The sequence below is a fragment of the Podarcis muralis genome, chromosome 3, assembly GCF_964188315.1.
Source record: "Podarcis muralis chromosome 3, rPodMur119.hap1.1, whole genome shotgun sequence".
Classification (NCBI taxonomy): Eukaryota; Metazoa; Chordata; class Lepidosauria; order Squamata; family Lacertidae; genus Podarcis; species Podarcis muralis.
The window spans coordinates 80531085-80545518 of NC_135657.1; the positions used below are offsets into that span (position 1 = coordinate 80531085).

The window sequence follows — 14434 nt, forward strand, 5'->3', positions numbered from 1 at the left end:
CAGAAAAAACCTAGATGTAAAAGGTAAAGGTAAAGGGACCCCTGACCATTAGGTCCAGTCGTGGCCGACTCTGGGGTTGCGGCGCTCATCTCAGTTTATTGGCCAAGGGAGCCGGCGTACAGCTTCCGGGTCATGTGGCCAGCATGACTAAGCCGCTTCTGGTGAACCAGAGCAGCACACGGAAACACCATTTACCTTCCCGCCAGAGCGGTACCTATTTATCTACTTGCACTTTGACGTGCTTTCGAACTGCTAGGTTGGCAGAAGCAGGGACTGAAAAACGGGAGCTCACCCCGTCGCGGGGATTCGAGATGCCGACCTTCTGATCTGCAAGTCCTGGGCTCTGTGGTTTAACCCACAGCGCCACCTGCGATACTCTGTGGAAACCTCACCCCCACTAGCGACAATCAAGTCTGCCTAGCCCTATCCTTGGTTCTTGGTTGTTTGTGTTTCCAGCATGTGACATCATGTGTGTGTGCATATTATACCAATGATTTAAAAAAGGAAAGCTTCATGCCTGAAAAGGCTAGTTTTAAATTTAAATTATTTTTTTACAGAGGACTCTTCATCACTCCCCATGATCGAGGACATGTTGGAACACTGCTTAAAGCATGGCCTGAAGCTGTCATCAAGGTAGGTTCTTTAGCTACAAGTAATATGTGTCAGGTCTCTGGATGACTAAAATAATAATATACGCCAGAGCTGAACTATATGATTAGCAGAATGATCTGGTGCAGATTGTGAGTAGGTAGAGGACTGTATATTTGAATACCACCAAACAAAAATAAAGTATTAATCCAAATGTATGCTATGAATCATTGGAAGTAAATTGAAAATCTAATCTATTACAAGTTTGCCACAAGTCCCTTACTACTGCACATGAATTATTCATAAAAAGTGGCCACCTCAAATAATACATAGTTACTGATCTATGTAGAATACTAGTTTCCACAGTAGTCATTTTACTGTGGTTTTTTATGCCTTAAATCTTTAACATGGACCTCCCTCACTTTTTTCTTTTCACTATTGGAATTGAGGTCACTGTAGTATTTACACATTTGCTAACAATTTATTTGTTAATTTAAAATATTTATATACAGCAGACACTCGGGTTGCAAACGTGATCTGTGTGGGAGGCATGTTCGCAACCCACAGCGCTGTGTCTGCACACACGCGGGTCGCAATTCGACGCTTCTGCACATGTGCAAAGAGCGATTTAGTGTTTCTGCACATGCGCAAGCGCCGAAACTCGGAAGTAACCCATTCCAGTACTTCCAGGTTCAGCGTGGTGCGCAACCCGAAAACGCGCAACCTGAAGTGTCTGTAACCCAAGGTATGACTGTACTACTCTTCACCTAAATGATACCAGAGTGGTTTACAATATATACACCTAATGCAATAAAGTCCACGTATTAAAATATTGAAAAACATAATAAAATTCAAACCACTGGAGCCAATAACTAGAACCAAGCAAGGAAATAAGAGCCAGCAACACTTGGGTGAAAAGTTGAGTTAAACAGGCACTAAAAACTCATCAAATTTGTTGCCTGCCTTATTTTAGAGGGAAGGGAATTCCACAGGCTTGGTATCACTCTGGGAAACTCCGTCCCCCAGGATGCTGCATAATTTGCCTCAGCAGGCAGTGGTACAACCAACAGAGCCTCCTATGAATATCTCAGCACATGGGAAGACATGTATGGGAGCGGGCATTCTTTCAGATATCCAGGCACCAAGTTGTTGTGCAGGGGCATATTTGTCTTCTTAAATTTGGCTTGGTAGCAATTTGGCAGCCAGTGCATTTCCTTTAAGACTGGTGTAATATGATCATGGTAGTTGCCCCACTTGGCAGCCTAGCTACCTCAGTTTGAACCAGCTTCAAGAGAAGCAGTGCATAGAGCATATTACAGTAATCCAGTCTTTAGGTTACCAACATGTGGGTCACTGTTGCTAGGCCACAGTGGTAGCTGCTTGGCACACCAGCCAAAGCTTATAAAATGTTCTGCTAGCCACTGAAGTCACGTGCCTCCAGCTACATTAACTAGTGCATCTTTCCATGTTCTGGCTATTGGAAGATGGTAGTGACAATAGCCAATGGGTTTTACACCTCTTTCCAACTTATATGTTGTTTCCTTGTGGAGCCAGAACAGAACAGAAAATTTTCTATGGAATGCAGCACTGAATACTTGATTTTTAAATAACTATGACTGCATTCTTCAAGTATTTAGCAGAAGAAAAATTCATTAAAAGAAACTGAAACTATAGCCCATAAAGCTGTACGCAAAGAGCATAGAGATTGTCATTTCCTGGGCCTTAATGTGCCTGGTCCCCTTCTTTTTCACCAGTAACGATGTCTAATGGCTTTAAGCAATTTTCTTGTTCACATCATCTTATACAGTTTTTAAAAAGTTTATCCAGAAGACAAACCCAGACTTCTTTAGTCAGCAAAACAATCCTTAAATTGGAAAATATGAGTTGCTAGACCAATACAGTGTAATTATTCAGACTTGTTATAACAGTATGTTAGTCATGCATTGGTGCAAGTGTTTAGGATCAGGGTGCCAAGCTTTCTTTCTATTTCAGTCACAGAAGCTGATTCAGTATCAATGTTTGAGCAATTAATTAGAGTATCTGATTTTGGGGTGGGGACGACTGTTCAATTAAAAATGCTGCACCAATTACTTGGGCAGCAGTTTTTTAAAAATAGAAATAGAAACAAATGGCAGCTACTGATTTAAAAGAGGCATTCTGGCCAGAATACCTTTTCCAACATTACATTGCTGCAGCACATATTTGCACCACCTAAGAATACTGAAAAATTTTAACCAATGGTTCCACTTCCATTCACAGAAGTGTCTTTTGTCTATTGGAGGATTCTGCAAGTGGAAGGGGAAGTTGCGCCTGCAGCCTCTTGTGCCCTTCCCCGCCCCCCAATATCTGCACTAGGGGAGTAGAGAACCATCTAGAATAATGTGGAGGTGGCCCAGGAATAGGGGTCTGCAAGAGGAAGGGAAAATGGTGAAAATCGCCTTCTCCTTTCTATTTGTGGAAACCTAGGTTCGATCAAAGACCCTTCCGTGAATGGCAGGGCAAATTCATTTATTTACGACATTTCTATCCCACCTTTTTTCTTTAACATGGAACTCAAAACAGCATACATGGGATTCTCTGACAGTATCTCTTCAAGACATGGACCAGACCTAGATCTGCGTAACTCAGTGTCTCCCCCCCCCCCACTTTGCATTATTTGTTTCTCATATGCAAATATAATGGATACATTAATCAACTATGACTCTTGCAGTTACAATAAACTAAAGATTTGTTTGCTCAGATAACAGCCCTAGAGAAAATGTAACACACCAAAGCAGTATGGAATGCTTTGCCACTGTTCTTAATTTGAATCAACCTATTTACGAACGGACATGAGAAGAGCTTAGGACACGTTTCCAGTTTTACAGTGCTTATACTACTTTCCCTCTAGGCTATTGTGGTGACTGATGGAGAACGTATTCTTGGCCTTGGAGACCTTGGTTGTTATGGAATGGGCATCCCAGTGGGTAAACTAGCACTTTACACAGCATGCGGAGGAATGAAGCCCCAGGAGTGTCTGCCTGTTATGCTTGATGTGGGAACTGACAATGAGGTAACTGTTGTTTCATGCTGTCATGAACATTTGATATATTTCAAGGAATAGTATTTGCCTGTTCAGCTGAAATGGTATGGTTAACATTCTTTCCCAGAAAAAAAAAATCTCACTCATTGCATGACAGTAGTTCTGATGTATATTTTAAACATTGTGTTACAGCCCAGGCAATCAGTCTGTCTTTGTAGATTAGCCATTCTTCAACTTGGGTCTCCAGATGTTGTTGAACTACAAATCCCACCATGCCTTACCTCAGCTTGGGTTGGTGGGGTTGTACTCCAATAATATTTGGAAAACCAATGTTGAAGAACACTGTCCTAATGCAAATTTAGAGGCTTTTGCTGCAGCAGTGTCCTGAGCATGCTCCATGGGATACGGAGCGCAACACAAGGGAAGATACAATGTTTTGTCAAAGTCAAGTGTGCCAAGGTCAAGTTGGGACTGGTGATGGCACACCTGCAAAATTCTCCTTCATAGTGTGCCTGCTATAGTTTAGTGCATTAGTATTTGGGATGGGCTTAGCTCCTGGCACAAGAGGAAGGCTCAAGGAATGTCTTGTGCAAATAATGGGACAGCAGCACTACATTCTATGCTCTAGTTCCATCCATGTAGTTCCTATACAGTGGTGCCTCGCAAGACGAAATTAATTCGTTCCGCAAGTTTTTTCTTCTTGCGAGTTTTTCGTCTTGCGAAGCATGGTTTCCCATAGGAATGCATTGAAAATCAATCAATGCGTTCCTATGGAAACCGACTTCAGACCAGGTCCGGGGACAGTCTGTCCCCCGACCTCTTCTGAAGGCTGGGGGGGGGGGGGAACAAGGGCTTTTCTTCCCACCCCCAGCATTTTAAAAAACCCCGGGACAGCGGAGACTTCTCCGCTGTCCCGGGGCGATTTTAAAATGCTGCCGGGCGGCAGCGAAGCCTTCGCTGCCGCCCGCCAGCATTTTAAAATCGCCCCGGGACAGCGGAGGACTTCTCCGCTGTCCCGGGGCGATTTAAAAGCCCCCGGCATGGCAGGCAGGGGGGGGGAGCAAAGACTTTTGCCCCCCGCCGGCCTTCAGAAGAGGTCCTGGACCTCTTCTGAAGGCTGGCAGGGGGCGAAAGTCTTTGCTCCCCCCCCCCCCGCCTGCCTTCAAAAGCCGTCCGGGATAGCGGAGAAACGAAGGCTGGCGGCGGGAGGAGGTCTCTCCGCCCCGCCGCCAACCTTCGGAGGAGGTCCGAGGACAGTGGGGAAGACGCGCTGCGCTTCCCCGCTGTCCCGGAGATTTCCCTATGGGCTTTCGTCTTGCGAAGGAAGCCCATAGGGAAATTCGTTTTGCGAAGCGCCTCCAAAACGGAAAACCCTTTCGTCTAGCGGGTTTTCCATCTTGCGAGGCGTTCGTCTTGCGGGGCACCACTGTACTGAAAATAAATTTTCCAGCTGTTGCTGGTATTACTGGTGACCTTATAATTTTATGAGCGGCACATTAGGAAACACTAGTTTGGATCCTAAGAACTGCAGATGGAGTTCTACTCCTTGCCGTTTTTGGCTACTCCAAAAAAATTGTACCTGAAGATTGTGGAATGCCTCCAGAATGGCATGCAATGTGGTGTATCAGGGCCTTCAACAAAATAGGGAGGTTGGTGGAAATCAGAGACATCCTCTAGCGCAAGCAGAAGAACTATTCACACTAAGATTTTACCGGATACAGACCACTGTATATGTGCAGTAATATTATATTACTCTTGCTTGAAAATAATAACATTTGTGAAGGTTATTTAACCTTAAAATCTGCCCTCATGATTGTATCCATTAAAATAAAAATCCCCATGATTAGGAATGCCTGGGCACATGGCAATTTCTGTAAAGTGGGGTAATGGTGTACATTATTGCAGAGCAAAACTTATGGAAATGATTTGTATAAGGCTATTTTAATAAACTCAGTTGTAGAAGGGGAATAGTGGAAATGGGATGTGATGAAATATTTTGGATGGTTTAAACTATGTAGTGATGAAAAGGAATGCAAAAAACATCAAATGCTTTTGAAAACAGATCTGACCATTTACTGTCATTGTTCCAGAAAATAAGGAAAAATATAAAATTGCATGCAGTGGATTTCCCAGCCATTAAGACAGAGAGAATCTTGGAATTCAATTTGAAACAGGGAACAGATCAGTACAGTATGTTAGCCTGCTGTCACTGAAGCAGATAGTCTTAGAAGAGACTGAATTTATTAAAGCTAATTGGGAATTTCCTGATGGAAACTATTTTGATTTCTTAAAAATACTGTCTTTCATTGAAACTGAAATGTTGCGATCTTATTATGCTGTGAAATGGAACTTCCAGTGGCAGGCAGAGCTGTCTAATTTCTAGTCAAAGGCTGCAAGCTTCAAGACTGTTTCTACACAGTTTCTTTCACAGGGTTCCGATTATATTTTATTAGATCTTCCCAAGCCACAGACAAGTCCATACAGATAATTGTTATTTTAGTAGGAACAAAATGTTTCTGCACCGGAGCTTCTAGCTAGAAATGGACATACATGAATCACCTTCTCTAGGTGGTAGATTACATAAGAGGAGCAATTTATCTGCCTTCAGCCTCCATGTACATAATTATTAGTTCCAGCCCAGGATGCACAGGATGTGTGAACAGACCTCCGGCTATAGGGTGGTATATAAATTCAATAAATAAAAATAATAAAAATAATTATGTGTGAAAATATTGAAAGGCAGCCCAGACCTGTTTCATGTTTGTTGGATTTAGACCTAAAGCACCAAATCAGAAGTATTTCTGTGTGGAAGCAGCCAGTAAGATTTGAGGCCAGGTAGCAACTGTGCACCTGTTCTCCTTTCACCCTAGGATAACGTGAAGAAAAACCTAACCACAAGGGACTTAAAGATTCAGGTGTAATGCAGTATTCTTTTTCTACTCCCAAGTCATAAAGGCTATGCAAAGCACTGCCTTGCTTCAAATACTGCATTGCAAACAGCTTTTTGTCTTCTCTTCTTGCCTTGAAAATTAGTATAGGGATCAAATGGAGAATTTCTTTTTGACATCTCTGTGCTCAAGGGGAGAGGTTTTGGTAGTATGTATTACCTCTTTCTTGGAGGCTGAGCTGGTATTAGCATTTAAAACATAAGAGTTGCAATGGGACTCAGCATATCAAATTTCATTCCAGTATCTCAGTTGGAAGAGATATTGCATTACGGCCAAATAACTGTACAATCAAATGGGATGCCAAGTGGGCATGTTCAGCCAACAATTTTGATTAAACTTGGGAGTTTTGGTCAGAAGGCAGTTGAGGGACAGTAGTCTTGTAAACAATCATCTCAAGTAAGAGGGTGCATGTGTATTTTTCAAACTTAGGACTTTATAACTCAGACACCTGTAGTAGTAGTAGTAGTAGTAGTAGTAGTAGTAGTAGTAGTAATAATAATAATAATAATAATAATAATAATATCATTATTTATACCCCACCCATCTGGCTGGGTTTCCCCAGCCACTCTGGGAGGCTTACAGCATATAGAAAACATAGTAAAATATCAGATATTAAAAACTTCCTGATACAGGATGTCTTCCAAAAGCTGCCTTCAGATGTCTTCCAGAAGTTATGTAGTTCTTTATCTCCTTATCTCCCCACACCCACCCACACCCTGTTCCCCCAAAACAGTACTTCTGTCTTATAAGGATTCAACCTCAATCCATTAACCTCCATCCATCCTCCAACCACCTCCAGACACTCACATAGGACATTCACTGCCTTCACTGGTTCCAATTTAAGAGAGAAGTAGAGCTGGGTATCATCTGCATACTGGTGAACACCAAGCCTAAACCCCCTGATGTTCTCTCCCAGTGGCTTCATATAGATGTTGAAAAGCATGGGGGAGAGGATGTAACCCTGAGGTATCCCACACGTGAAAGCCCAGGGGACTGAACACTCATCCCCCAACATCACTTTTTGGACATGACCTAGGAGAAAGGAGCAGAACCACTGTATAACAGTGCCCTCAACTCCCAACCCTTCTGGCCGGTCCAGAATGATACCGTGGTCAACGGTATCAAAAGCCACTGGGAGATCCAGCAGAACTAGGAAACAGCTTTCACCTTTGTCCCTAGTCCACTGGAGATCATTGACCAGCGCAACCAAGGCAGTTTAGTCCCATAATGAGGCTTGAATCCTGATGGGAAGGGATCCAAATGGTTGGCATCCTCCAAGCATGCCTGGTATTGTTCAGCAATCGCCCACACAACTACCTTGTCCAAGAATGGAAAATCTGAGACTGGGCAATAGTTGGCAGGTCTAAAGATGTTTTTTTTTTAGAAGCTGCTTTTTTCAGCAGGTCTGGGAAGACTCCCACACAGAGGGAAGCATTCCTCATCCTGTGGAGCCCATTGCTCAGCCCTTCTCAGCTTGCTTTTATGAGCCAGGGTGGGTAAGGGTCAAGGAGACAGGTGGTCAGTTTCACTCCTCAAAGCAGCCTGTCCATGTCCTCGGAGGTAACAGATTAGCATTGATCCCATGCAACTTGACTAGTCAGGACTCTAGCACTCTCCCACCCCAGCCCTACTCCCACAGTCTACCTCTTTCCGAATCTGAGCAACTTTAACTGCAAAGAAGTTTGCAAAATCATTGCAGGAAATCTTATGGTCCTCATCAGGCAAAGGTGGCTCCATTAGATTGTGAGCAACCTGAAAGAGTCTCCTGCTGCTGTTTTCTGCAGATGCAATAGATGCGGCGAAGAAGATGTTCTTCTTGGTAGGCTCAACGTTGAGCTCTAACCCATGTTTGGTCAGGTTCAGAATGAGTTTTACGCCACTGGTGCTCTAGCCGTCTCAGCGATTGTTTCACCGCCCTCAGCTTTGGGGTAAACCACAGGGCCATCAGGACTCCATGCAATTGGATAGGGCACTTCGGAGCCAGACAGTAAATAGCCTTGGCTAACTCTGTATTCCAGCGGGCCACCAGGGAATCAGCTGAGAGGCAATCAGCATGGGATAAAACATCCCCATCCACTCTCTGGAAAGCATTTGGATCCATTAAGTGTTAGAGGTGGACCATTTGAATCCGTCCCACCTCCCTGTGAAGAAGAAGGGTCTTGGAGAAATCTAGTTGCTCCAGGAAGTGATCTGATCATGGCACTTCTTGTGTTTCACTTTTACTTAATGTCAGATTACCCATGTCCATAAAGCTGAACACCAGGGCTAAGGCATGTCTGAAGCTATGGGTCGGGCCAAACTTATTCAGGGACAGCCCTGTGGAGGCCATTCTTTCCAAGAAGTCCCAAGCGGCCCCTTGTAAGGCGGTGTCGGCATGGATGTTAAAATTCCCTAGGACAACCAAACCAGGAGAACAATCACCATGACCTGAAGCAGCTCGGACAGGGAATCCGTGGTGCAGCGGGTAGGTCGGTACACCAATAGGAATTCTGTACTGCCCCTGTTGCCCAGCTTCCAGAACATGCACTCAGAAAACTGAGTCTCCCCAATAGGATGCCTGGTGCAAAAAAATGACTTCCTAAAAATCACTGTAAAGACTGTGTTCATGGAAGGCAATCTTACTCGGCTACAAGTGATTGCCAAAGAAGAAGAAGAAGAAGAAGAAGAAGAAGAAGAAGAAGAAGAAGAAGAAGAAGAAGAAGAAGAAGAAGAAGAAGCAGCTCCTTCACCCACTGCACTAGGATTGAAGTATTAAGATGCCACCCTCCAAGACCCCTCACTAGCTGAGCCAAGTAAACAACGAACCCAAGTTTGGATTGTGGTTTGCTTCTCCTGTGCACTAGGAGACAGGAGCAAAGTGGGTGCAATAAGCACATTTATGGTAAACCATTAATAGTTCATGGTGATGTCCAAATGCACTCTACTGTTGTTTCCTCAAGGGACTGACAGATAAAATTGATGTTAAAGATAGCTGTTATTTTCTTTAGAAAATAATGTATAATTTATATAAATTAAACTTCACAAAATTTGGAACTTCTTAATGTAATGCAGTCTTCATACCATGTATGTCCTAATGTATTTTTTACATTGAATTAGGTCAGAGTGTTCGTAAACCCAAGAGTGAATCATTCCAAAGAAGAAGAAAAATCAAAGGATATAAAATTACAATGAGTGTTATCCAATTGTGAATGTACTGAGTAAAATAGCACATGGAAACGCCAGTGCACATATTACCTGGAATGTGTTTTATTACACATGTGTGCAGCAGGGAAATGTAGACTTTAAATGCTTCCCTGATGTCTTCTCTCTCTCTCTCGCTTTCACACACACACACACACACACACACACACACACACACCCTCTGAGATTGCTGGCTTTGTGTTTTATTTAAACAAGACGATATTTATAAAGAATCTACATGTTCTTGAAATGTGGCAAATAAAACATGTGTGAATATTATCAAGTCGATGCACGGCCTGCACTGTTATCGCTTCCTCTCATTGTAGGACTTGTACCGTGATACTCATATCTGTATGCATGTCTGAGATGGTGCCGTTTTGAAATAAAGTGCAGGTATAGCTGTGGATTGGTATGGATATGCCACTTCCCATGCTCTTGTTTGTAGGTGTAGCAAGTATTTTGTTAGGCCTGTTTAACACAATGCTTTTAGCTTAAGCGAACTACTAGATGTGGCTGCTGGAAGCATTTTATATTGAGGAGCCTTCAAAATGATAAACAGCAGAAGGCTGCTGTAGTATGAGGTGTCACTGGACCATTTCCATGCACAGACACTGCAGTATTCTAGAGATGGGAAGCAGGAACCTATCATGGGGACCTCTAAAATGAAGAACCAGATACATACTACAAGCTGCCACGTATTTTAATCTGGTTTTAGCTTTTTACTCATTTTAATTGCTTTTGAACATTTCAAATACTTGTTTTAACTATTTTTTCTGATAATTTTGTTGTCTTATTTTTTTTAATAAACCACTTTGAGGTTTTATTATAATCAGGCAGTATATAAATGCTGTTGAAATAAACAAGCACAAAAATAATAAATAACATACTTCAAATCCTTTTAAGCAGTTTTCACCCAAGAGACCATTCCTTCCCTTTGAAAATCGTCCTCTTTGTATGAAATACAAGTGGAATAAAATGGAAAGCATATAGTTTTTGTAGAAAAAACATACTAGAGCACAAACTATGATCCAGGAGGTTTCTATATTTTTTAACTAATACAACTTGTCATTTATATAGCAATAGCAGACGCAGTATATCAACAATGTGTATAACAGGTGTGCAAAGTATTCTCCTGCTGCAGAGGGGGTTTAGTGGACTAAGGTTTGGAAAGTAGTGGCTTGACAGAAACCACGTACTGAGTTGATAACTAAAATGACATTTCAACCAGGGTTTCCCAGATCATGCTGAAAATTTAGCCACTATTCCACACCACCTCTCAAACTATTGTAGCAACATATTATCACTACATTTGAGGCTTCATATGGAGCAGACAGAAGTGATAGACTACTAAGGTGGTATAATAGATTATGCCATTTCAGACTTCAGGTGGCAGATAACACTGTGAATGTTTGTTGATAGAAACCTACTGCAAATAGAAAGCCAGCACAGCTTCAGATAGAGTGGCTATTCATGCATCACCCCAAAAGACAAAAATGCATCACTAGAAAATCAGCACAAAGGGGGACACAAAGGTGCATAAAATTCACATCTGCTAATTTCTGTATAGATATAAATTCAGAAATAATTACTGTAATTTAAATAGTAATATAATAATAATATAATAATAATTATTATAATTATTATAATAATAATCTCGTAATAATAGAAAAGGCTTCAGCCAGCTAACCTGTGCGCCTGCTCAGTCTGCTGTTTAGGTGCTAGCTGTGGATGAACAACTGTAAGGCCCCATTTAATTCATCTGTGTGTGCAGACCAGGCTACTGTTTAGGAATAGTTATTTATACTTGCCACATGCCAGAATAATGGCAAAATTGGTAGGCGGTTTCTAGCTTTCAGCTGCATTATCTACATTATGCTAATACTATTTGTTGCTAACATAGAAGACCTTTGGCTGACTTACTTTGTTAGCTGCTAACTTGGCAACGGATTATTTTCAGTAAACTGCCAGAGATTTTACAAATTCTTCTTGATGTTTATTAATCTCTTATTTTTGATGCTCTCAAACATTCACAACTGTAATGCAGTAAATGGCAATTTCTGTATTTCTTTTAGCTCAGGGGTATCGGGAACTTAGAAGCTTAGTGATAAATCTAGATTAAACAACATGCACATGTATCAGTTTCATGTTAACTCTACTATAACAGCCAGCCTTTTATGAGCAAAAATGTAGCACTGAAAACAGTCTTTGAGCAGGTTTTGGTTTGCCTTTTTTTTTAAAGCATCAAAGTATGTCCTATGAATTCATAGCTTTCAACTTCTCAACTACTGTAAGTCTAATGTAACTTACAGCACACTGCTGCTAAAGCATATAAAAAGCGATCAAACAGAAAAGGGCAAATAACTGAAACTGCAGATCTCTGAATGGAAAAGTCAAATTCAGTAGCAACAGATCCTGCTGTTTTAAAACAACATTGACCAAAAGATAGTTTACTTTCGAGGAAGACAACTTGTGTAAATCTACATCATAAAATTAATATATTATCAGAATTTCTTCCATGGCCACCTGGTCATGGCCAGGTCTGCTTTACTTTTATACCTTGCATGTTGACTGCATTATCTGGGCTAGACAAGGCATGTTACCCACACCTACTCCCTGAGCTAGCAAGCTCCACCTCGGCTGTAAATGGAATGTAATTAGAGTAAAGGAAATGTGTGTGTGTGTGTGTGTGTGTGTTCTATCACACAGGAACACACCCATGTGTCATGTCAAGTACTTGCCTTAGACTAGTGAATTCCTAGAAAGAATCTAGTCACCTTGAGTCAGACAGTGGTCGGTGGGCCCAATCTGTACTGAACTCCTCAGCATGAGTTGGTGACATTTTTGTCTTGGGCTCTGATCTTCGTGATGTATATAAGGCAATTTTTTTACAAATCTGCCCTAAATGAGAGTTCATGTAGTAGTGAAAAATATCCATACTGCTGAAATCTGAGTGAGGTGTGTGAGCATGAGAGCATCTTGACATCTGCCCAGACTGTGTATATGTGGTGGACATAGGGAACATATGGTTGTGGTGGGCTGTGCCCAGTCTGCATGGCGTAGCTCACAGCATGCATAGAAACCTGGATAGCCTGCTATGTGCATGGCTCATTCCAAGCTCTCCAACAGATAGGCACTTCATTGTGTCATCATTGCAGCAAGATTGTGAATGAAATGTGCCTGCCCAGGAGCATCTAGTGTACAGCAAAATTATTTAGATTTTGGTTAGTTGGGTTGCTGTCCTAATGTGCCAGAACCCTCAGATTTTGAGAAGCAACTCAAGATGTATGTTTTGAACTTGTGCATGGTAATATAATGTTAGGTGTGCAGATAGATGGCTGTAAAGATTTGGAAGTTGGGCCTATTTTGAGCCACAGGCTTGCAGTGGGCATTGGAACGTTAGCTTCACATCAGCACAACTCTGAAACATATTGGCAGCTTTCATGAGAAGATTCAAAGGGGACTTGTGTTCTCAGGTTTTCCACAGAAACAGCAAGAGTACTCATGTTGCTTCAATTACTTTGGCAGTACTTTACAGGCAATGTACAGTAAATGTTGGAAGTCTCCACTACTAAATTCAAGTCCAACTACTTATCAAAGTACTTATACCTGGCAGGAGCCTCAGCTGGACTGTAAGCTGGCCATCCTAAAATCACTCACAGTTCTATTGGTTACAGAAACTATTTAGGATTTGGACCACTGAAATCAATGGGTCTGCTATTCATGAAATGTTTATAAGTTTAGCTTTTAGAGTCTGACACCAGAAAGTTGTCAACACTTTAGTGTGAATAAATGAGCACATTTCCTAAATGCTTTCCTGGAGCTTTATGAAACTTGGCTTCAGTGCATTTTGTTCTTTCTCTAGAAAAATAGACCACTAGAGAAGCAACATGGGAAGAAAAGGGACTAAAGTTTGTAGTTCAGTAGTAGGAATAGTTGGAACCTGGGGCTGTCTGACCTAATTAGCATTGACACCATGAGTATCTTTGTTGCTGCTGCTGCTGCTGCTTAGACAGCGCCAAGAACCAGGAACATATAGAACATTGCTAGGTTAGGTAAACCTGCCCCCGTGAGGTCATGTCAGCTGCTACCAGGTGAGATGCAACAGCAAACCTCTGGAGTGGGGTGGGATACTTGCTTAGAGAAGATACTGCATTGAAATCCCAACTCATACAGTGGGAATTGTGAATCAAAGTAGTATGAGATAGTGAGGAAACATGAGTATTTGATATTGTTGGCATAGGATTGTATATCAAAGTTCTGTGACCTTGTAAATCCATGATACTGGTTCAGAAGAAGAAGTATATTTTGACAATATTTGGCTCAGGTTTCTGCTATCAAGATTCACTGTTCAAACCATCTGTGTGTTTTAGTTTAAAGTGTGCCATATATTTTCAGTTATTCAACTTTAAAAGAGAGCAATAGAAAGAGGGCCTTTGTTACAGCTATCCTAAAGTTTTGATTTGAAATAGTAGCTGCTAGTTGGCTGCAGCTTTAGCTCTCTGACAAGCAAATTTATTAAAGACAATGTATTGGAATACTCAAAAAGTGGGGGGGGGGGGACCTTACTCCATACTTTATCCTGTACTGACTACTGGAGCAACAGATACTGCCATGAATACTGAGACTATGAACAGGGACAGAATACAGATTTGTGTCTTCTTAAACTGACTTGTCGTATTTAAGGGACAGGTTATTT

The 14434-nt window shown here is 41.8% G+C and overlaps 3 protein-coding genes across 13 annotated transcripts in view; 1 reads left to right on the plus strand and 2 right to left on the minus strand.

Annotated features, from left to right (window-relative positions):
* PRSS35 (serine protease 35) overlaps positions 1–14434 on the minus strand; it is a 151975-nt gene that overhangs the window by 81840 nt on the left and 55701 nt on the right. The gene's annotated exons all lie outside the window — the stretch shown is intronic.
* The window catches only part of RWDD2A (RWD domain containing 2A), a 131345-nt gene that overhangs the window by 50894 nt on the left and 66017 nt on the right, over positions 1–14434 (minus strand). The gene's annotated exons all lie outside the window — the stretch shown is intronic.
* ME1 (malic enzyme 1) overlaps positions 1–14434 on the plus strand; it is a 119655-nt gene that overhangs the window by 45343 nt on the left and 59878 nt on the right. For all 4 annotated transcript variants that reach the window (XM_028722864.2, XM_028722866.2, XM_028722865.2 and 1 more), the window contains 2 exons: positions 558–633; positions 3479–3640. In XM_028722864.2, the coding sequence (XP_028578697.1) occupies positions 558–633; positions 3479–3640 (238 nt within the window). The remainder of the gene's footprint in view (positions 1–557; positions 634–3478; positions 3641–14434) is intronic.